At 39.7% G+C, this 21820-nt stretch overlaps 1 protein-coding gene across 5 annotated transcripts in view; it reads right to left on the bottom strand.

The window, feature by feature from the left end:
- PDE1C (phosphodiesterase 1C) overlaps positions 1-21820 on the bottom strand; it is a 541496-nt gene that overhangs the window by 437961 nt on the left and 81715 nt on the right. Inside the window, exon 1 of one of the 5 annotated variants that reach the window (XM_038392418.2) lies at positions 9022-9246. The exons of 3 other annotated variants lie outside the window; for them this stretch is intronic. In XM_038392418.2, the coding sequence (XP_038248346.2) occupies positions 9022-9106 (85 nt within the window). In that variant the 5' untranslated portion in view covers positions 9107-9246. Of the gene's footprint in view, positions 1-9021; positions 9247-21820 lie in introns of those variants that run through there. One more of the 5 variants, XM_043508791.1, reaches the window with a different exon arrangement.

Here is a 21820-nt window from a genome sequence, read left to right as displayed (position 1 = left end):
GCAAACACAGTCTGTGTTTTTTCCTTCTGGCACATCACCACCAGTATTAACAATCCTGCAGGCCAAATTATCTCCTCAATTTTCAGGGTTGCACAAATATATGGAGTCAGAGAGAAAAACAAACCTTAGAACCCTCAAAGATGATATTTTTACAGAGTCATTTTGGGAGGGGGGGTAGAACTGCACTTAAAGATTAGTCAAGCCACAGTTTATGATGACAGTCTTCAGTTCAAATTCCATTAATTCTTTATAGTACATGTGCATCTGGATATTTAATAAGTCCATTGCTGGGAGTGGAGGAGGAAGTATAACCCCAAACTATTGCAAATTGAAAGAAGATTTTTCATCTGTTCTCTACCTATTCAGCACTCTCAGCAGTGAAAATTAACAGCCCATTATATACATTATCTCACTTATAAAAATTGGAGGGGTAGTTCTTAGTTAATATTTTCCTCAAAAATTTTATTTATTTGGGCATGAACCATGTGTGCATAAAGAAAAGAATAATACATTCAAAGTTATATTGAGTCCAAGTGGAAGCTTCCTTATCTAGGAAATCAGTGGTAAGAGTACCATTGACTTTAATGGAGCTAGCCCTTAATGCGACTTGCAATAAGGCCAACAGGCTTCACCACCTATGAATCTCAAGGGTACAGCCTATTCTTCACCAGCTATTCAGTGTCCCAAAAGTGCAATTCTGCTCAGTTAAAATTTCAATGTACATTTTTTAAAGAAAAATTGAGTTATTCTCCACTGATTGTGGAATGTACCTTTGCTAGGCAGTTAAAGGAGGCCCCAATCCTGCAGCGGACTGTGAATGACTGCACCTAAGTAAAGCTCCATTGACTTCAATGGGGATTCATGTGTGCACATTCCATTGCAGGATCATGGCCTCGGGACAAAATTCTCCTGTTGGTGATCTATACATGTTGAGAAAGCTGAATACCATAGTGAAAAAATTATGATTATTGACTATAGGATCCACACGGGTGGTATACCCAAGAACTGGGTATTAGTATTACTCTATAGGTTAAAGGAATATTTTGCTCATAAATCCTTTTCCTACAGTGTATTTTCAAGCAGGTCTCATCATTTATTTGATAAATAAATCATAATTTGATTCCGGTCTTCTAGCAACTTGTCCCTCCACCGAGGTCATGTAGTCTCAACCCTTCCAGGGTAACATCCCAAAAAAAGTTTCCAGCAACACTATTAGTCATCCACATAGTCTCTCTTCCCCCTCCCAGGCTCCTCTTCAATCCCACTCTTCTTTCAGAGTAGCAGGTTCCTGAGTTTCTCCCCAACAGAACTCAAACACCCCCGAACAAAACAACAAAGAACTTCAGCCGCTGGTACCCACCCTGGACCTGAGTTTAGTCCCTCTGGGTTCTCTTCTGGAACACTGACCCATAGGGCTACATACCTGGAACCTTGCTCCCGTTTTAGGGCCCACCACAGAGTTAGCACCTTCCTGTAGCTTCCCCATATTTCCCACACACACACACAAAAGGAGGGAGCGGGCTCTCAACTGGGATTCATGTACGCTTGGGGGTACACACAGATCTTCCATGAGGGTACATCAACTGATACCTAGATATTTGCTTAATTTTACAACAGGCTACATAAAAAGCACTAGTGAAGTCAGTACAAACTAAAATGTCATAAATGACTTGTTTATACTGCTCTATATACATTATACACTGAAAAGTAAGTATAGTATGTATATTCCACTTGATTTATTTGATAATTATACGGTAAAAATTAGAAAGACATTTTTCAGTAATAGGGTACTGTGACTTTTGTATTTTTATGTTTGATTTTGAAAGCAAATAGTTTTTAAGTGAGGTGAAACTTGGGGGTATGCAAAACAAATCAGATTCCTGAAATGGGTACAGTAGTCTGGAAAGGATGAGAGCCATTGCCCTAGACCCCTTCTCTCCTAGATCTCCAACTTCCTGAGTCTCTCTCCTCACTATTCTTCTGAATTTCTTCCTTTATGATGACAATCAGCTCCTCCTCAGCAGGGTCTGATAACAAATTGAGTCTACACCCCTTCCAGGTATAGATAAGTGGTCTAATTGAGCCTTCAGACTCTCATTAACCCTTTTGCTGCCAGTATGAGTTGTACACACAATCTCTTGCTCAAATACTATTCGCAAAAAGAAAAGGAGTACTTGTGGCACCTTAGAGACTAACAAATTTATTAGAGCATAAGCTTTCGTGAGCTACAGCTCACTTCATCGGATGCATTTGGTTGAAATGAAATTGACAGGAAAAAAAAATACTTTAGAAGTGATCCATATTAAGGTGCCACAGCACGAATCTGATCCCGTTTCAACTCCACTGAGTTTGGCCTCAGAACTGGCAATGATCTTTCACCTCAGAATTATTTTGACATACAAGGTCAACCCAGGACACTGACTTTTTAATTGTGTGCCAAGATATATATCATGGGGCAAAGTGGTCTAGTACAAGAAGCAGCTAGGTCCTCAGTTGGTGTAAATCATCATAACTCTATCCCTTATAGATTCAGAGATTCCCAGGCCAGAAGGGACCATTGTGATCATCTAGCCTGACCTCCTGTATATAGAGCTTCCCCAAAATAATTCCTAGAGCTTGTCTTTTAGAAAAACATCCAATCTTAAATTTAAAAATTGCCCATGATGGAGAATCCACCATGACCTTTGGAAAATTGTTCCAACAGGCAACTACTCTTAAAAATTTACACCTTCTCTCCATTGGATGGTGTTACACTGTGCTCTGCGAGATTGAAGAGCCCACTATCAAATATTTATTCCCCATGTAGGAACCACAACTGCAAAGATATAAAAGAGCGAATCATAACAGGAATTCAGGTCGCTTATTATTGCATCAGGGTGCAATTCACCACTGTGTAGAGGGCCAACACAAGTCTACACCTCACCCACATAATTCTGATCTGAACATCCATGGAAGTGAAGTGAATTTCATGCATAGCAAACAGACATATCAGACAGGTTTGAGTCTGGCTTTGTACTTTGGGAATGGAGTTAATAGCAACTTACACCTTTTTAGATTCTCATTCCACAAAAAGTTTGTTAGAGAGACAAGGTGAGTGAGGTAATATCTTTTATTGGACCAACTTCTGTTCATGAGAGAGACAAGCTTTGGAGCGTACACAGAGCTCTTCTTCAGGTCTGGTAAAAACCTGAACCAGACCTGTAGAGAAGTTAGGTGTAAGCTTGAAAGCTTGTCTCTATCACCAACAGAAGTTAGTCCAATAAAAGATATTACCTCATCCACCTTGTGTCTCTAATACCTTGAAATCAACATGGCTACAACAACACTGCATACAATATATTTGTTGTCAGTTTTCTTTTCTCTACAATTGTCTTTCCTTTCTTTATATCATATTGTATCTGTATTGGTTTCAGAGTATTGTGACAAATTATTTAATAAAATAATTAAAATAAAGACATAAATTTGTATCATAGCTAGGTTAGTATCACAGTATCATGCTTAGAATTCCCAGTTCTACTGGTTCAGGTGGCAAGATACTTGACCTAAACATCAAAATTACTAATATCAGTTCTTCTCTATCAAAAAAAACAGTAGTAAGCACAAATCTTTTAGTTGCATCACTGGAACAGGGTTTTTTAAAAATCCATGGAACAGCTTACTACTAGTGAAATATGCTGACTGAAATCTCCAGTGACTGAAGTATTCTATCTGCAGAACAGAAACAGCTCATGCATATGCAAGTGGAGGTCTCTTCACACTACCCCCAAACTAGAATTCAGTCCTGACTTGGAAGCCCCAGTTCCAGAGTGGAAATGTACTTCAGGTTCCTCAGCTTCTCTGCCAATAGTGGTACCAATAATGTTGTTTTTCCTGACATTGGACATATCGCCACTAGAAAATGGACTCAGCCCACGAAATACATTTTACCTTGGTCACCAAAGAGTGATCATTTTCTTTCACGGCAATCCACAGAAGGAAAAAATCTGAAAAGCCACTAAATTAGGTTAACGCATAGCATAGTTAGTGGGACGTTTGTAATCTACTTGTATTTGAGAAGTGCAGTGCTGATTCCAGGTGCCGTCCTAATGCACTAACATGGCTCTTTAAAGAAGAGAAGAGAAGTATATGTGAACAGCACAGACCAAATGTGGGGTGAGGCACCCATACCATCTCAACTGCAAAGATGTTTTCCACCAAAAGTACCTCTTCTAAAAGCTTTTGCAGATGATCAAGTGAGCTCCTGGAGATAGCACTGCACTTCTGAAGAAACTGAAGGGAATCCCATTGTGACGATCATGAAAAAAATGCAACCTCATTACAGGAAAGATAAATTTAGGCTCCTTACACCTCTCCCCAGGGGTGTCAATGTGATATTACAATTCCCTTGTTTTTCCCCCCAAAGATTGAAAAAAATTATTCCTAAGAATGTGTGGGCAATACTTGTTAGAATTTCCAGTATGTAAAAAACTACGTATCGTCAGTCAGATTGACATTTATTTTACGTTAAGAGAAAAAACAGACCAAAAGTACAGTGTGGGTGTTTCCTCTGTAGCAGACAGCATCTGATCAGATTACAAAATGGCAGCTGCCATCAGAAGAACTCCTAAAAATTTAAAGTTACAGTACACATAAATAGCAACTATTATCTAGCTAATGTAAAGACAGTCTTTCAATTGACCAGCAAAATAAGTACAGTGCAAACTTCATATCTTTCTCACTTGTTCGATGCTTGATTGTCCACAACCCCCTTTGAATAAAAATGTGAACCATACAGGTCAGCTAGTTTGAATATTGGAACTTCTACTAAGAGCCTGTCAAGTGAAAATGTCAGAGAAACACAGAATCATTTTCCTCTAATAAGGAACTTCAGGGGTAAAGCAAAAAGAAAAGGAGTACTTGTGGCACCTTAGAGACTAACAAATTTATTAGAGCATAAGCTTTCGTGAGCTACAGCTCACTTCATCTGATGCATCCGATGAAGTGAGCTGTAGCTCACGAAAGCTTATGCTCTAATAAATGTGTTAGTCTCTAAGGTGCCACAAGTACTCCTTTTCTTTTTGCGAATACAGACTAACACGGCTGCTACTCTGAAAGGGGTAAAGCAGTTTTCCTTATTCTAATAAAGCTACACTCTCACACTCTGTTTCACTGTAGAACCTTTACTTAAAAGTTCTCCAGCCTCACTCCTGCCTAGAGTCATATGACAGATTTAAATAAACAGTGCACATATCTTCACAAGTCACAATATTTATATAACCAATGCACAAAATAGATTACCAAGGTAAATTTCTGCAGTGACCTAATAAGAACATTGTGTCTGTGTATGCACTTCATAAATACACTTCCCTGGGTCATCACTTGAAATTTAACATCAAAATGGGGTTCAATCAATGAATCAGAAAATCAAACTTTGAAGACACAGAGGAAACGGAGCTTCTGAACAAATATTGACCAGAGACTGAACTACCATTGATCTGGACACAAAGCTCCCATTTATTTTAACTGGAGCTCAGTACGCAGAATGGTGGCAGTGTCCTTTTTAAATGACAGTGGAGCTCAAAGAATCTTTGCTGCAAGATCTCATAAATGGTGGACAACATTGTTATGAATCACACTCGTAAAACCATTTATTTCAGGTCAGTGTTCCCCCCCAGTACCTAAACAATGTTGAGTTACAGTAGAATTCCCAACCAATTTAGTTACTTCTAATCGTTATAACTGTATTCTACAACAATAAATTCATTAGACTTATGTGGCTAGGATTCTTAAAACAAAATGCTATTCAAACGCTTCTGGATATGAAAAGCACAGAGTTAAAATTAGCTTTTAATCATAGAAAAAATGATGAACAAAGAAGGAAAATATAATCTTGTTGACATTTTTGTTTACCATCTTCTCAAGTTGAAGGACAGTGGGTCTGATTTTTCATTTCCTTGCATGTTTAGTTTAGTCAATTAGACCAGATAGATATGAAACAGTAGATACAAAACACTGGCATTCTGATATACTAGTTTTCTACACTCACTATGCACCAGAGTGACAAAACATGGTTGCAAGGCAAGAAACAGGCACCATGTTTTCATCGTTAGTCTTTTAAACTTTCACTTGCACTCTGGATTTGTTTATTTCTGAATGGGAAAATTGGCTACAGAGATAATTTATCTTTCTGGAAGAATTCAAATCTAATAGCCCCACTCCAGGCACAAACTTCATAGACTGTGCAACGTCCAGATGGAACGGGGAGTCAAATAAAGGTCTCAGAACAAACACTACTAGGTAGACTTATTATCCTGAATGGTCCCATAGAAATCACAGGACTTGTTTCATAGGCCCACTATGGTCCCTTTGAATAACTCCACTAGTGCAAAGGGACCATAAACCCAATTTAAGTGGCTACTCAGGAAGTCTCCACCTGGTGCAGAGCACTACACCATGACTCCTCACAGCCCCAGTCATAATAGCTGTGGCTGGGAGAAAGCAGCATAGCCAGAGTCTCTGCTTTCCTGATATTCCCAGCTGCTGGAACTGTTTCTTTGGGCCACCGATACCAGGCTGAAAATTACAGCAGCCGTGAACTTGCTCTAATTAACACTATGGCACGAACAGGACACTGACCAGCACCAGAATGATGATGCTATGAGGGTTGCATGAATGTCTGGAGCCAAAGAACAGAGTTGTGGAAAAAGGACATTTCCCCAATCCCATACAATTTATCTTCAATATTAGGCCCAAACCCTTCTCCAATAAAAGCTACAATAAGTCTAATTGTAAACCATCATTAAGCAAACAACCACACAGTAAGTCATCTCCTAGCTGGAAGACAGCAATTAGATGCATAGACAGATTAAAATGTGCATAGCATGTCATTTTACATAGAGTTCCAGCTCTGCAGACTGCTTTCAGCCTGATATTGTTACTGTATTAGTGCCTAATCCTCAAAAGTACTGAGTTCCCACAATTCCTATTAACCCCAATAAAAAGTTGTGGGAGCTCCATATTTCCAAGGAATCACTGAGACTCTTTGAAAACCTAAATACCTAAATACCAAGGCAGAATTTTTTTCCAATTAAAAGGAAGAAATACTAATGTTAAGCTCATTCCTCAGTTTTTAGTTGGCATGCAATCGCTAAGAAATATTCACACTCTTCAGTACAGAAACTTACACATATTTGATCACTCAAGAATCCTTTGTGTACTAGTAATCTTAGGAAGAACATCTGCAAAATTATCACAAATGCATACCTCAAATCAGTGCACATTTGTGAAACCACACAGATCCTTTTGAAATATACCTATCATATTTTATTATTTCTACATACTATAGTGTATGATAACATGAAAATGGTCAATTGTTTTCCTTGGGTACCCGTTTGTGCATAAATCTTGAGGAAAACATCTGTGAGATAACATGACTACTGCCTTAAACCCCAAGAAGTAGGAATTGTAAATCCAGGTCCTTTGATGCAAAATCTGGTTCAGTTTTCTCTAGCATAACTTGTAATAACAGACAAATAGAACCAACAAGATTTCTGTTTTGGCTAAGTATGTATTAATAATATTAAGCACACACACACACAAATGCTTTGTTGCCTAAGCTAGTTCTGTGTCCTTCCTAGGCCCAAAAGAGAACAGCACCATGGGAATGCTAGTCCCCCAAACTGCCACAGAGTGATGCAAAGTGATGCCAAATAACTATTTATTCATAAAGATACAAGGTGTTAAATAGGGCTTTATAATGGAATCTTGATGAAATTTTATTATGGAGGTGTGGTTGCCTCTCCATAGTTAAAGTAAAATAAAAATAATGCATAATATTTGTGTTGTAGTTTTCCTCTTCAAAGTGCTGTATGAACATTAACATACTGCTATATGAAAATATTTTCCTGCAGTGCATAGTCTAACTTTAAATAGCTTTCCCAGAAAGTTTAGGTTTTAACAGTTGCAAAAGGCATTACAACTCAAGACAGAGGCTTGGAAGACGAGAGAAGAAGTTCTCACATCCAACAAAAAGTTTGCATCTGTCAGAGAATGAAATTCTGCACTCAGTTACACCGATGTAAATCCAGAATAAAATTCCACTGACTTCACTAGTGCAAGAGAGCAGAATTTGAGTCAATTTCTAAAAGATATACATAAAGTGATGGTTTCTTCCACATAAATTATCCAAAATTCCCACTTGGATTACAAAGAAAAATAAAATCAGCATGGTGGCTTGTTTTCTTTTTGAGATATACAGGGATTTGCATAATGCAGCCCAGTGAGATGTAAAATTTTGAAAGAACAGCCTGTTCAGATTATGCAGCACGCCTAACCTTTGCACAGCAAGCCTCACAAAGAAAAAAAAAATCTGCAGACACCTGTAGCTTTGAGAAGGCTCACTTTTTCTCTCCTGCCAGCATAATGAACACCAAGCAGCAAACCCATTCCTTATGTAAACAACTGCACCAGGAACAAACATGGCCCTAGAAATTAAAACCTCTCCTGATGCACTTTCCAAATCTAGCATTTTTTTCTTTTTAAATTAAAAAAAAAGAGATTATATGTTTCTACTTTAACTAGAAAATAACACATGGTCATAAGTTTTTGAAAGCCTACTAGATGAGCAGAGAAATAATAAAAAAAACAAACAAACAAACCCCCACACTCCCAGTGCTTATGTTACTGGACTTGTTGGAAGGAAATGCATCAAGCAAGTTAGAAACATGTAATCCTAAAACACAGGCTTTCCTGAGATAAGACTCCAAAACAAAAGTTGTGCAAATCTTTTAATTAAACTATTCCAAAAATACAGATAAAAGGGTTTAGAGCAGCTACTAGTCAAAGGCAAATTTCTTCGACAGAGGAAAATAAAGGAAACAGCTGGATACAAAGCAAAGCGAAAAAGTTACAGGACATCTATGCATTTCAAAAAGCATTGCTGGTGGATAAACGGTCTCCTTATACTGTGCCTAATATACAAAGAAAGCTGGAAGAAAAGGGAGGGAAGGAAATAAAACCAAGAATTAAAACAAAAAGCCTCACCAATTGTAAAGCTAAAGCCATCAATGCTGAAAGTGGCACTCCGGCATTTTTTAAATCCTTCTTTTCTACTGCTTGGTTCTGTCATGATCCTGTCAGTTTGTACTCCAGCAGCAGTAGTTCTCCCCTCGTGGAATCAGAGCTTCTGAGCTAGCAATTAGCTTTCCTTGTATCTCTGCCTGTAGCAGCACTCACACCCGACTTCACACATCTAAGGCAGAGAGCTGAATCTGAAAGACATGAACCCAGCAGTATTCTCCACCCCCTAAAACTGCAGCTGGCATGTTATCGACATGCCTACTCAGAGTTTAACAACTGGTTAGAGGCTCTGGGACCCAAACTTAACAGTCAATTAGTGTAACACTCCTGAGTCAACAAGTCAATTGTCAAATTTCTGGGTAGGAGTTCAGTATACAATTAAAATAACCTGAAGTGTTAAATTTTGCTAGCATCTAAGCACTGGCACTTTTTGTATTCCATGTAGTATTGGATATATTTTGCTTTCCACAACCAACTCTCTGTACAATTTTTAATGAGTATGTACCCGAATACTTGGATGCTAATATCTAAACTGGTGACAGGTTTCAGAGTGGTAGCCGTGTTAGTCCGTATCAGCAAAAACAATGAGAAGTCCTTGTGGCACCTTAGAGGCTAACAAATTTATTTGGGCATAAGCTTTTGTGAGCTAGAACCCACTTCATCGGATGCATGGAGCTTATGCCCAAATAAATTTGTTAGTCTCTAAGGTGCCAGAAGGACTCCTCGCTGTTTTTGCTAATATGCTAATCTGTATTGTTAAATTTAACCACCTAATTTTGGGTTATTGCTGATTATGCACTATATATATTTTATGACTTTTAAAACAAACAAAGTATTTGTGGATAATTTAAGCACTATACCCAGATGTACAGACACCCTTATCTTAACCTGTGTATCATATAATTTTCTAACATCAGCTTTAAACCCCTGCCTTTATAACTCTCCTAGTTTATGGAGGCTTCAGATGTGCAGCAAATTACAGTGCTCAAATTCCAGCCCAGTGCTTGTGGGCAACACTAGTGTTTTAAATCCACTCAAGGTAACATGAAGACACATGCTTATAATGCACCATCAATAAACAAACAGTTTCTTATAGTTGTATATCTCCGAAAACACATATATTGGCAGTAATTTAACCATTAGAGCAGATACAACTATGAGACAGTACTAAAAGTAAATTATCAGTGACATTGAAGCATCCAGCAAAACCTGTGAAAAACCGAAAAGCCTGCAGGCTCTACCTTTCCTCAGCAGGTGCTACCACAAAAATACACTGCACTTCGCACTTTTGTCCAAGGATCTCTAAGCACTTTGACAATATTAACCGAGCTTTGCAATACACTGGTGAAATAAGTAAGCATTACTACCATTTTTATGAATGGACAAACTGGAGCAGAGCAGTTAGGAAACCTATGATGTTCGCATAGCAGGTTAGTGGCAGACCAGGAAGGCTAATCCTTAGTCAGGGGGCGGGGCTATCAAGAAGACCAGGGCTTTATAAAGCAGTGAGCAAGTGACCAGGGAGCTTTGCGACCAGGGACCGCTAACAGGGAGTTTCAAGAGGGAGTTGGAAAGGGCGCAAGGTACACTTGCCATTCTTTAAAACCTTTAAACTAAACTATAATCAAAGCTTCTTATAACTTAAAACAAAAACCCTATCGTTACCTAGGTAGCTGTAGGAGAGAATGCAGGCAGAAGCCCAGCAGCAGAGTGGGGGCTATCCTGTTTATTGCACTCAGTGTAGTATGTAGGATTACCTGCCCTGTGGGCGGGTGGCATATGTGCGCATTCGGTACAAGGCGCTCCTGGCCTCAGAGACCGTGTATAGGTTTTGGAGGCCAGGGTGGTGGAACTGGAGGAGCTAAGGGAGGCAGAGAGGTATGTTGATGAGGCTTTCCATGACACTGTAGATTTGTCCCACCTTTGGTCAGACAGCTCCTGCGCTGTTAGGGAGGATAAAAGGTCCAGAGAAGGAGAGCAGTCAAAGGGAAACCTTCCCATAGTTGGGACCCTCCTTCCAGATGATGTTGGGGTATCCTCTCGCACTGAGGTTACCTCTCTGCGGGAGGGAACTCCAGTCATTCGGAAAAGGCAGATGTTAGTAATGGGAGATTCAATCATTAGAAACATAGATAGCTGGTTTGTGATGACTAGGAGAACTGTATGGTGACTTGCCTGCCTGGTGCAAAGGTTGCAGATCTCTCTCGAGGCATCTAGATAGATCAGTGGTTCCCAAACTTGTTCCGCCACTTGTGCAGGGAAAGCCCCTGATGCGCCGTGCTAGTTTACCTGCCGCGTCCGCAGGTTCAGTCAATCACGGCTCCCAGTGGCCACGGTTCGCTGCTCCAGGCCAATGGGAGCTGCTGGAAGTGGCATAGGCCGAGGGACGTATTGGCTGCCACTTCCAGCAGCTCCCATTGGCCTGGAGTAGCGAACCGCGGCCACTGGGAGCCACGATCAGCCGAACCTGCCACTGCGGCAGGTAAACAAACCAGCGCGGCCTGCCAGGGGCTTTCCCTGCACAAGCAGCAGAACAAGTTTGGGAACCACTGAGATAGACTTATGTGTAGTGCTAGAGAGGAGCCAGTGCTCGTGGTACATGTAGGTACCAATGACATAGGGAAGGGTAAGGAGACGTCCTGCAGGCCAAATTTAGGCTGCTAGGAAAGAGACTGAAATCCAGGACCTCTATGGTGGCATTCTCAGAAATGCTTCCAGTTCCACACACAGGGCAAGGTAGGCAGGCAGAGCTTCAGAGTCTCCATGCGTGGATGAGACGATGGTGTAGAGAGGAGGGGTTTAGATTTATTAGAAACTGGGGCAACTTTTTTTGGGGGGGAGCCTATACAGGAAGGATGGGTTCCACCTAAACCAAAGTGGATCCAGACTGCTGGCACTTAACATTAAAAAGGTTGCAGAGCAGTTTTTAAACTAAGAGATGGGGGAAAGCCAATTGCTGCAGAGGCGCACATGGATCGGACAGACTTCTCCTAGAGGAGAGTCTATTGATAGAGATTCTCTAGGTTTTAGGCAGGAGGAGGGGATGGAAGAGGATAAAGTATGGGCTAGATCAGATAAGAAACATTCACATGAAGAATCTGACACATCAGAAAAGGGCAGACAAATAAACAGTGACAAGTTTTTAAAGTGCTTGTACACAAATGCTAGAAGTCTAAATAATAAGATGGGTGAACTAGCGTGCCTCGTGTTAAAGGAGGCTATTGATATAATAGGCATCACGGAAACTGGTGGAGTGAGGACAATCAATGGGACACAATCATTGCAGGGTACAAAATATATCGGAAGGACAGAACAGGTCGTGGGGGGTGGGGGGCACTATATGTGAAAGAAAATGTAGAATAAAAAAAAATAAAAAATCTTAAATGAATCCACATGTTCCATAGAATCTCTATAGTTAGTAATTCCGTGCTCTAATAAGAATATAACAGTAGGGATCTATTATCGACCACCTGACCAGGACAGTGATAGTGACATGAAATGCTAAAGGAGATTACAGAGGCTATCAAAATAAAGAACTCAATAATAGTGGGGGATTTCAATTATCCCCATATTGACTGGGTACATGTCACCTCAGGATGAAATGCACAGACAAAATTTTCTCAATACTTTAAATGTCTGCTTCTTGGAGCAGCTGGTACAGGAACCCACAAGGGGAGAGGCAACTCTCAATCTAGTCCTGAGTGGAGCGCAGGATCTGGTCCAAAAGGTAACTATAATAGGACCACTTGGAAATAGTGACCATAATATAATAACATTTAACATTCCTGTGGTGGGAAGAACACCTCAACACTCTGGCATTTCATTTCAGAAAGGTGAACTATGCAAAAATGAGGAGGTTAGTTAAACAGAAATTAAAAGGTACAGTGACTAGAGTTTCAGAGTAGCAGCCATGTTAGTCTGTATTCGCAAAAAAGAAAAAGAGTACTTGTGGCATCTTAGAGACTAACAAATTTATAAATTTATAAAGATTTAAATTTGTTAGTCTCTAAGGTGCCACAAGTACTCCTTTTCTTTTTTAGTGACTAGAGTGAAATCCCTGCAAGTTGCATGGACACTTTTCAAAGACACCATAATAGAGGCTCAACTTAAATGTATACCCCAAATTATAAAACACAGTAAAAACTAAAAAAGCCACCATAGCTTAACAACCATGTAAAAGAAGCAGTGAGAGATAAAAAGGCATCTTTTAAAAAGTGGAAGTCAAATCCTAGTGAGCTAAATAGAAAGGAGCATAAAACACTGCCAAATAAAATGTAATAAGAAAAGCCAAAAAGGAGTTTGAAGAACAGCTAGCCAAAAACTCAAAAGGTAATAACAAAATGTTTAAGTATATCAGAAGCAGGAAGCCTGCTAAACAACCAGTGGGGCCCCTGGATGATTGAGATACAAAAGGAGCACTTAAAGACGATAAGTCATCGCGAGAAACTAAATTAATTCTTTGCTTCAGTCTTCACGACTGAGGATGTTAGGGAGATTCCCAAGCCTGAGCCGTCTTTTGTAGGAATTGTCTGAGGAAATTGTCACAGATTTAAGTGTCACTAGAGGTGGTTTTGGAATTAATTGAGAAACTTAACAGTAACAAGTCACCGGGACCAGATGGCATTCATCCAAGAGTTCTGAAAGAACTCAAAAGTGAAATTACGGAACTATTAATTATGGGTTGTAACCTGTCCTTTAAATCAGCTACTGTATCCAATGACTGGAAGATAGCTAAAGTAAAGCCAATATTTAAGAAGGGCTCTAGAGGTGATCCTGGCAATTACAGACTGGTAAGTCTAATGTCAGTACTGGGCAAATTAGTTGAAACAATAGTAAAGAATAAAATTGTCAGACACATAGAAGAACATAAATTGTTGCGTAAAAGTCAACATGGCTTCTGTAAAGAGAGATCATGTCTTACTAATCTATTAGAGTTCTTTGAGGGGGTCAACACACGTGGACAAGGAGAATCCAGTGGACATAGTGTACTTAGATTTCCAGAAAGCCTTTGACAAGGTCCCTCACCAAAGGCTCTTAACGTAAATAAAGTTGTCATGGGATAAGAGGGAAGATCTTTTCATGGATTGAGAACTGGTTAAAAGACAGGAAACAAAGGGTAGGAATAAATGGTAAATTTTCAGAATGAAGAGAGGTAACTAGTGGTGCTCCCCAAGAGTCAGTCCTAGGACCAATCCTATTCAACCTGTTCATAAATGATCTGGAGAAAGGGGTAAACAGTGAGGTGGCAAAGTTTACAGAAGATACTAAACTGAGTGCGACCCCCCCCTTATACATTAAAAACACTTTTTTATATATTTAACACCATTATAAATGCTGGAGGCAAAGCGGGGTTTGGAATGGAGGCTGACAGCTCGCGACCCCCCCATGTAATAACCTCACAACCCCCTGAGGTGTCCCGACCCCCAGTTCTAAACTGTTGGGTAGTGTTGATATATGCTGTTAAAACAGTTTGTGGCTGTGCAATTCAGTGTTGTGTGAAGTGCTCCCTGTATAGAGTTTGTGAATCACTTTGCATGAAAAGCATTGTGTGCATGTAAAATATTTATTATTAGTGCTATAAACAGCACATTGCATCCAGGGCAACATTTAACCTGTGGACACAAAAAAATCAATTACTTACACACCCCCACCCTACCCTTTACTTTTTTTGAGGGAGGAAGGGGTTGTATATATATTTATGAAGTATATTAAAATTAAAAATAATCTCACATCAAACCTTTGATCCATTTAATATATCATCCTGCATCACTAGCCAGTACCAGCTGCTTCAGAGGAAGTTGTAAAAAATCCCATAACAAACAATCAGGCAATACTTTTGTCTTAGCCCCAGGCAATTAGTTTATGTCCCAAAGTCTGAGGTTTTGTATCCATTATATATTTTTGTCCTAGCTAGGGTAACAGATCATTTGTTCATAGTCATAGTAAGGTCTAATCCTTTTCTGAATCCAACTAAGTTTTTTGCCTTAATATCTTGTGAGTGAATCCCATAAGCTCATAATTTGTTGTGTATAAAGATATTTCCTTTTTACAGTTCAAATGTGTTGCCTAATTTTCATTGGAGGTCCCCTGCTTCTTGTATTGTGGGAAATGGAAAAATCAGAACTCAGGTGAAAACTTGGCACCACTGGAGTCAATGACAAAACTTACACCAACTTCATGGGGCCAAGATTCATCCTCCCACTTTTTCTTCTCTATGCTACTATTAATACATTTTATTATTTTATTTTACCTCTATTGTATCAATACTTACATATTCATGTCTTATAATAGCAATAATGCGTGTGGTCCTTACCACATAGCAGGTTAAATCTATACTAACACTATGGAAGTTAGTGGGGTTACAATGGGAGGTACAATTGTACAATGAGGTTAGAATCAAGCCCAATGAGTTTATGCCTCCATTTATAGAAGTGTCCTTTCTTTCTGGGTGCTTGCAACACCTGGAATCTGATTTTCAGTGGCACCTAGAATCCACAACTCAGTTGATTTCAGTGATACGTCTGGGTGCTCAGCAGGGCTGTAAATCCTGCTCAAAGTGGCTATAACTGGAGACTCGAAACTGAGGCACTCAAAGTTTACAGATACTTTTAAAAATGCAAATCTTAAATGTCAGGAATGGCTAAATTCAGTCCGTCATTAATAGCTGGGAAATATGTTTCTTCATGTACAGTACCAGTCTGTACCCTCTCAGCTCCCACTGATCTAAAGGACGGTTGAAAACATTCAGCACCTCAAAAGAATGTTCAGCACTTTGCAGGACTGAGCCCTGGAAGTTGTTATCCTGTTTCATTTGAAAGACTGGAACTTGAAATCCCTGTAAATGTTGGATGTGTTTAATTTTCAAGAAGTAAAATGTGGTCACATGCCTTATATTTGATACAGAAATGGTGATATTCTTGACTGAAAGCTTCTATAGTTTTATTGTTCCTAGATGTATTCCCATCTGGATGCTATCTGAATGCATCCGATGAAGTGAGCTGTAGCTCATGCAAGCTTATGCTCAAATAAATGTGTTAGTCTAAGGTGCCACAAGTACTCCTTTTCTTTTTATCTGAACATTGTCACTGTCAGGAATATTCATTAGATTTTAATTATTTTTGGTCAGGACAGCCAGAAAGCCATAGGAGTTTAATGCTCAGCTGTTTTGTTGCTTTTCACTTGTTACAAACCTCACCATTTTCTCCTTTACCAAATGAAAATGAATGGTGTATCCTCCAAAGCACTGAAATGTTCTTTGCTTAAGCTATTTTATATTTTCTGCTGTGTGTAGTCATTTTATGCAATTTAAAATGACATCATACCAAAGAAAAAAATGCAAATGCACATGACAAATTCTGGGCATGTGAAAAAAACTGATTAAATTAATAATGGTCTGGATTTAATCTGAGCCATTTCATGCAGGTCCATATCTAAATGGAGACTTGTTATGGGTCAGAAACAAACTGACTCCAGGTTGTCTGTAAACAGTCATATAGTGAGCTCGTGGTCCAAATGCACTCAGGTGCAAGCAGTTCCATCGCTAACTTCACCAAACTGTGGTATAAGATATACTTCCAATATCAATTGTCACCAAGTGGGCATAAGTGACAAAGAAATATCTTGCACTGATGTCGGCATTCAGGGGGAATGCAAAATTAGCGTCACTAGAAATAAGACAGTGGAAAAAGAGGTTGCAGCAGGAAATACAAACATGACAGCGTAAGCTGAAGAACATCCCTGTGTGAGTACACACACACACACACACACACACACACACACACACACACACACACACAGTAACTTATACCTGAACCATGCCTAATATATCTGAGGTCAATAGTAGCTCTGGCATAAGCAAGTGCAGTTCCCATTTATTTAAATGGGAGTTCTGCTGCTTATGCCAGAGCTGAATGAAGTCACCACAGAACACTAAATTGGTGTAAGATACTCTCATTAGGCCAGCTTCTGCTCTCACTTACAATGGTAAAACAAAGTCACAGGTAAGTCCATTGAAGTCAATGGAGTTAAACCAGTGTAGATATGGGAGGACAGTTAGGCTGATTTTGCACTGGCACTGAACACCCAGGCAATGATCTCCATTTCACCAGTGTTCCACCTGTGTAGTTCAACTGAAGTCACTGGTTGTTGGGGGCTTATTCCTTCACCCACTTACTTCCCTGGTCTTTCTCGCATAAACAGAGAGCAACAATACCCAAAGTCCAAAGGTGCAAACAATTGGATGTTTATTGGGGTGAACTTCCAGCAAGCATGATTCCAGTTTCCTTCCTTAGTGTCCCCCTTCCCAGCTCTGACACCACAGAGCCTTACACCTGTGTCCCTGTTCCCATTTCTGCCCTTAGCCAAACATGATTCCAATCTCCCCCCCACACACACCCACTTCCTGATTGACTGCAGACTATATAGTAAAACTTGAGTTCAGCTTAGCTATACCTTAACCAATCATTTTCCTGAAATTTAACTAACCAATCCTAACATACTGTAACATGATTATGTAACCAATTATATCCCACCACCTTAATTAGTTTACACCCAGCAAAATTAATTATATAGCAGACAGGAACAATTACAGAACCAGACGGATTTCAGAGTAGCAGCGTGTTAGTATGTATTCGCAAAAAAGAAAAGGAGTACTTGTGGCACCTTAGAGACTAACAAATTTATTTGAGCATCCAATGAAGTGAGCTGTAGCTCACGAAAGCTTATGCTCAAATAAATTTGCTAGTCTCTAAGATGCCACAAGAACCAGACAGAGATTATACAGACAAACAATAGCGAAGTGGGAACAATAATGACAAAACAATACAGAAGTGCGGATTTCACATCCCAGCTATTCTTAAATCAGACAGGATGCTATCAAACTAAGTTTCCTTTTACATCTTCTAGGCACTTCCCTTTCTCTGGAGGTGATTGGCATTATCAGGACAGGATTGTATTCCTAACAGCCCAATAGCACCTTCTTTCAATGTGACTAGTTTGGAATGTGAGGAGGTGACCGGTCGCTTCCTAGCTTATGGCTGCCTCTGCTGCTTAGCCAAAGGCCTTAGCCTAAGCACAGGGCCTCAGGCTGTCACAGTAAGAGAAGGACCTTACACCAGCAAACAGTGATTTTGATTCTTTCTTTTATACCTCTATAACTAGCCAAGTGATAAGAATACACCTAAATTCTTAGAGCATAGGCCTTTAAAGACAGGCCTGAATATCTATATCCTTACACTGGTTTCACACTTGAAAAAAAATGGTGTAACAGTAGAAAATCTGATTGCAAGTCAGTGCAAATTACATTTTGCTACTTACGCCTAATAGGCCAAATTCTGCCACATGACACCAATGTGAATCCAGAGTAGCTCTACTGACTTCTATAGACTACTCCAAATTTACACTGATGTCATGGACAGCAGAATTTTGTCCAACATGCAACTAAGACTAGGTTTACACTATGTTGCAGTGTGGACTATAGGGGTGAGCGCTGAAGAATGGACCAAAGTGTTGTGCTCTAACTTCTCTTTGTGCACTCTGCTGGTGCAACCTAACAGGTACCTAGTTCACGTAAATCTAGTCTTCTGGATGAGATTAACACGAACTAGGTACCTTTTAGGTTGCGTAAGCAGCATCCACAAGGGGAAGTTAGAGCGCAACATTTTAATGCCTTCTCCATGGTCAACAACGTGGCACACTGTAAACAAGTCCAAAGACAATTTAGACAGTCAGTCCTGTAAACCATAATTAATGTCACTGCTGAATTTAGTCTAGTTCTTTTCTGTTACCTCTCTTCATAAGCCAAGAGTGTGGCGGTCAAAAACAACAATGACCAGTTAGCTCACGTATGCAAATTATGGCATCCTGATTGGCTGCTCAGCAGTTACTAATTTTCTCTGAAGTCATTCTGCAGCTCGTCAAATCATACAGAGGAAATATGTTCTGAGTCACTCATCACATCATTTGCAGTTCTTGCTGGATTTTCATCTTCTCTCCTCTCCCCTTCCCGTTTAGAATGATAGCTTTGAAATATTTTATGCTAAAGAAATTCAAGAGCATGCTAAAGAGGTATTCAGTATTTGTAATGAATATATGTGGAGCGTATGCTGATGTTCCTAGTGGGGAAGATCTTTAGCTGGTGTAAATCAATGTAGATCCACTGACTGAGCTCCAGTGACTTCAATCGAGTTACTCTGGATTTACACTGCAGTAAATGAGATCAGCGTGGCGTTACCTCTCCAGCCAGGAGGTAGGAACGAAGCTGCCTTTGGGGCATTGTTTAAATGCTCCCCACTGTCAGCAGATGGTACTGTAAATACTAACCTCCACACAACCCTATCCGCATCACATCAGATAAGGAGCCCAGCATTCAGGCTCCACTGGGCCCTTTAATTAACTAGCTAAGTTTTGCTGCAGAGTAACACAATGCTAACCATCCTCCTCTAGCAGCTGAGGCATGGCTGTTATCGCTGTGTTCCCAGACCCCCCTTACTTCTGGCTATCTTGTGCCCCTTATCCCTACCCAGATCACAAGCATACAGGACTTCATGACAGCGGTATTCCTTGACTTGCCGAAGAAAAAAACCCTTCATATAACAAAGCCACATAATAAAAAGGCACATATCCTACCAGATCACATTAGCAAACAAGGCAAAGTGCCTTCAAAATGTTAGAGCCACCCAAGTAATGTGGTCATTCATCAGCCTGCAGATATTTCAAATCACTCCCTTTCCAAGTCAGCTGCCAGTCCCTAAATCATACCAGCATGAGCAAGTAAAACAGACAGCCAGTTCCAACTTTTATTATTAGGAGTCCAAAAATAGACAACTCATGCCACATTCAACTCCTGAACCCAGGCGTTTTGGCCAGGCCAAAATGTCCTTGTTGCTAAATTGAATGTGGCCTATAATCTATTTGCAGTACTGGCTGTTTTCCTTATTGACATGATCAAGATTTAAAAAGAGTGGAAATTAGCAAAAGTTGCTGGAGAATGTACACGCTTATTTTCATGTCAAATAGAGGTAAATTAGATAATTATATATGCACACATTCTTGCTAGAAGATTGCTACACAACAGTACTTTATTTCTTAGAATTCAGAAAACTAACACATTCAAAACCTCAAAAACAGAGAGACGCAAGGCAAGCTGCTCCCTAAGGCGGAAAGGGACAACTCATCCCACCATTTTCTAGGCTGGTTTCTTCCATCCTTGAATTACTCTGATGCATACTTCACTACAGAGCCCCCTAGTCACCAAGCAGGACCAGGAATGCCCTGCTCATCAAGTGATAGCTTGCAATTCCAACATAGTCCTCAGTATACACCAATACAAAACATAACATTTTTCTTAGAATGTCAAAAAAAACAAAATTATGACACAATCACTTTATGATATGCCCTGAGCAAGGGGTAGTGTACACTTGATACCCCAGGAGTAGTCCAGGAAACAGGTTGTCATTCAGTCATAATCTACTTCTTGATCTCCCCGCTGCTCCAGGGAAGAGAAAGCCACTAGGCTTACACTCAGCACAGTGTGGCATCAGATTTGATCAAATCAGTTTGATCACCCCTTTATCAAATTCATAATTAGTTACAAAAAGATTCTCATAATATTTATTTATTTTCAGTTAGAAACACCAATATGGCCTCTTTGGTTTAGCTATAAAGTGGGCTAAAAAATTTCCATTGGAAATTGGAGTTTCAATGGTAACAACAACCTTTTTCATGGAAAAATTTCATTGCATCATTTTTTGTCCATTTTTCTTTTTAATTCCTTTGAAAAGTGACAAATCTGACTTTAAAAAAAATCATTTGACATGGTGGAGAAAACAAAACAACTCCACCTAAAATAAGACAGTTTTCTCCCCCTTTTTCCACTGGGGGGAAATAAAAGAGAGAAAAGGTGATAAAACAAAAAAATGATTTGTTGAAAAGAAAAAGTGAAGAATTTAATACAAAATGAAATTGATTTTTTTATTGGAAAAAAAAAGTTGCAACCAGCTATAGTGATTTTGGAAGGAATTAGGAGACCAAGTCACATGCATACACCCTCCCAATAGAAATCCAGGGATTAAACAGCACTACTGGACTTTGAGGTGGTGACTGAAGGGCTTTCTTTAATGCACTCATCATACTCAGACCTTTAAGTGAATGTTCATGGGTTGGTTGTTTCCAAACCACACTAAAAAGTTTGGCAAAGAGGTTTATGAACAGAACAAGCCCTCTAAGGTCTGCATAGCCCCACTCTGAATAAATGAGGCCACCTTATGAGGCTAAGACAAATTACATTTCCCCCCACTATTTTGTGTATGTGCAGATGTGAGGGTGAGGAGATTAAATCTAAAATATTCTCATTTCATGTCCTCTAGGTTACAGGGTAAGAATATGAAAGAAAAAAAAAATTTAAGCAAATCAAAAATCCTGCAGGAAATGGGCCTTAGCCTTCTAGGCAGCTTCTAGTGGGATCACTGACAGATAAATATATTACTAAGCCCTAGTCTACATTACAGGGTTAGGTTGAATTTAGCCACGTTAGGTCGATTTTAAAATGACTGCGTCTACACAAACCAACCTCGTTCAGTTGACCTAAAGGGCTCTTAAAATAGACTTCTGTACTCCTCCCTGGTGAGGGTCAAATTTGGGGTAGTACAGATGCAATTCGACGATATTGGCCTCCGGGAGCTATCCCAGAGTGCTCCAATGTGACCGCTCTGGATAGCACTTTCAACTCAATGTGCTAGTCAGGTACACAGGAAAAGCCCCGGGA

This window comes from Dermochelys coriacea, chromosome 2 (assembly GCF_009764565.3).
Source record: "Dermochelys coriacea isolate rDerCor1 chromosome 2, rDerCor1.pri.v4, whole genome shotgun sequence".
Lineage (NCBI taxonomy): Eukaryota > Metazoa > Chordata > Testudines > Dermochelyidae > Dermochelys > Dermochelys coriacea.
This window is presented reverse-complemented; position numbering and strand designations above follow the sequence as displayed.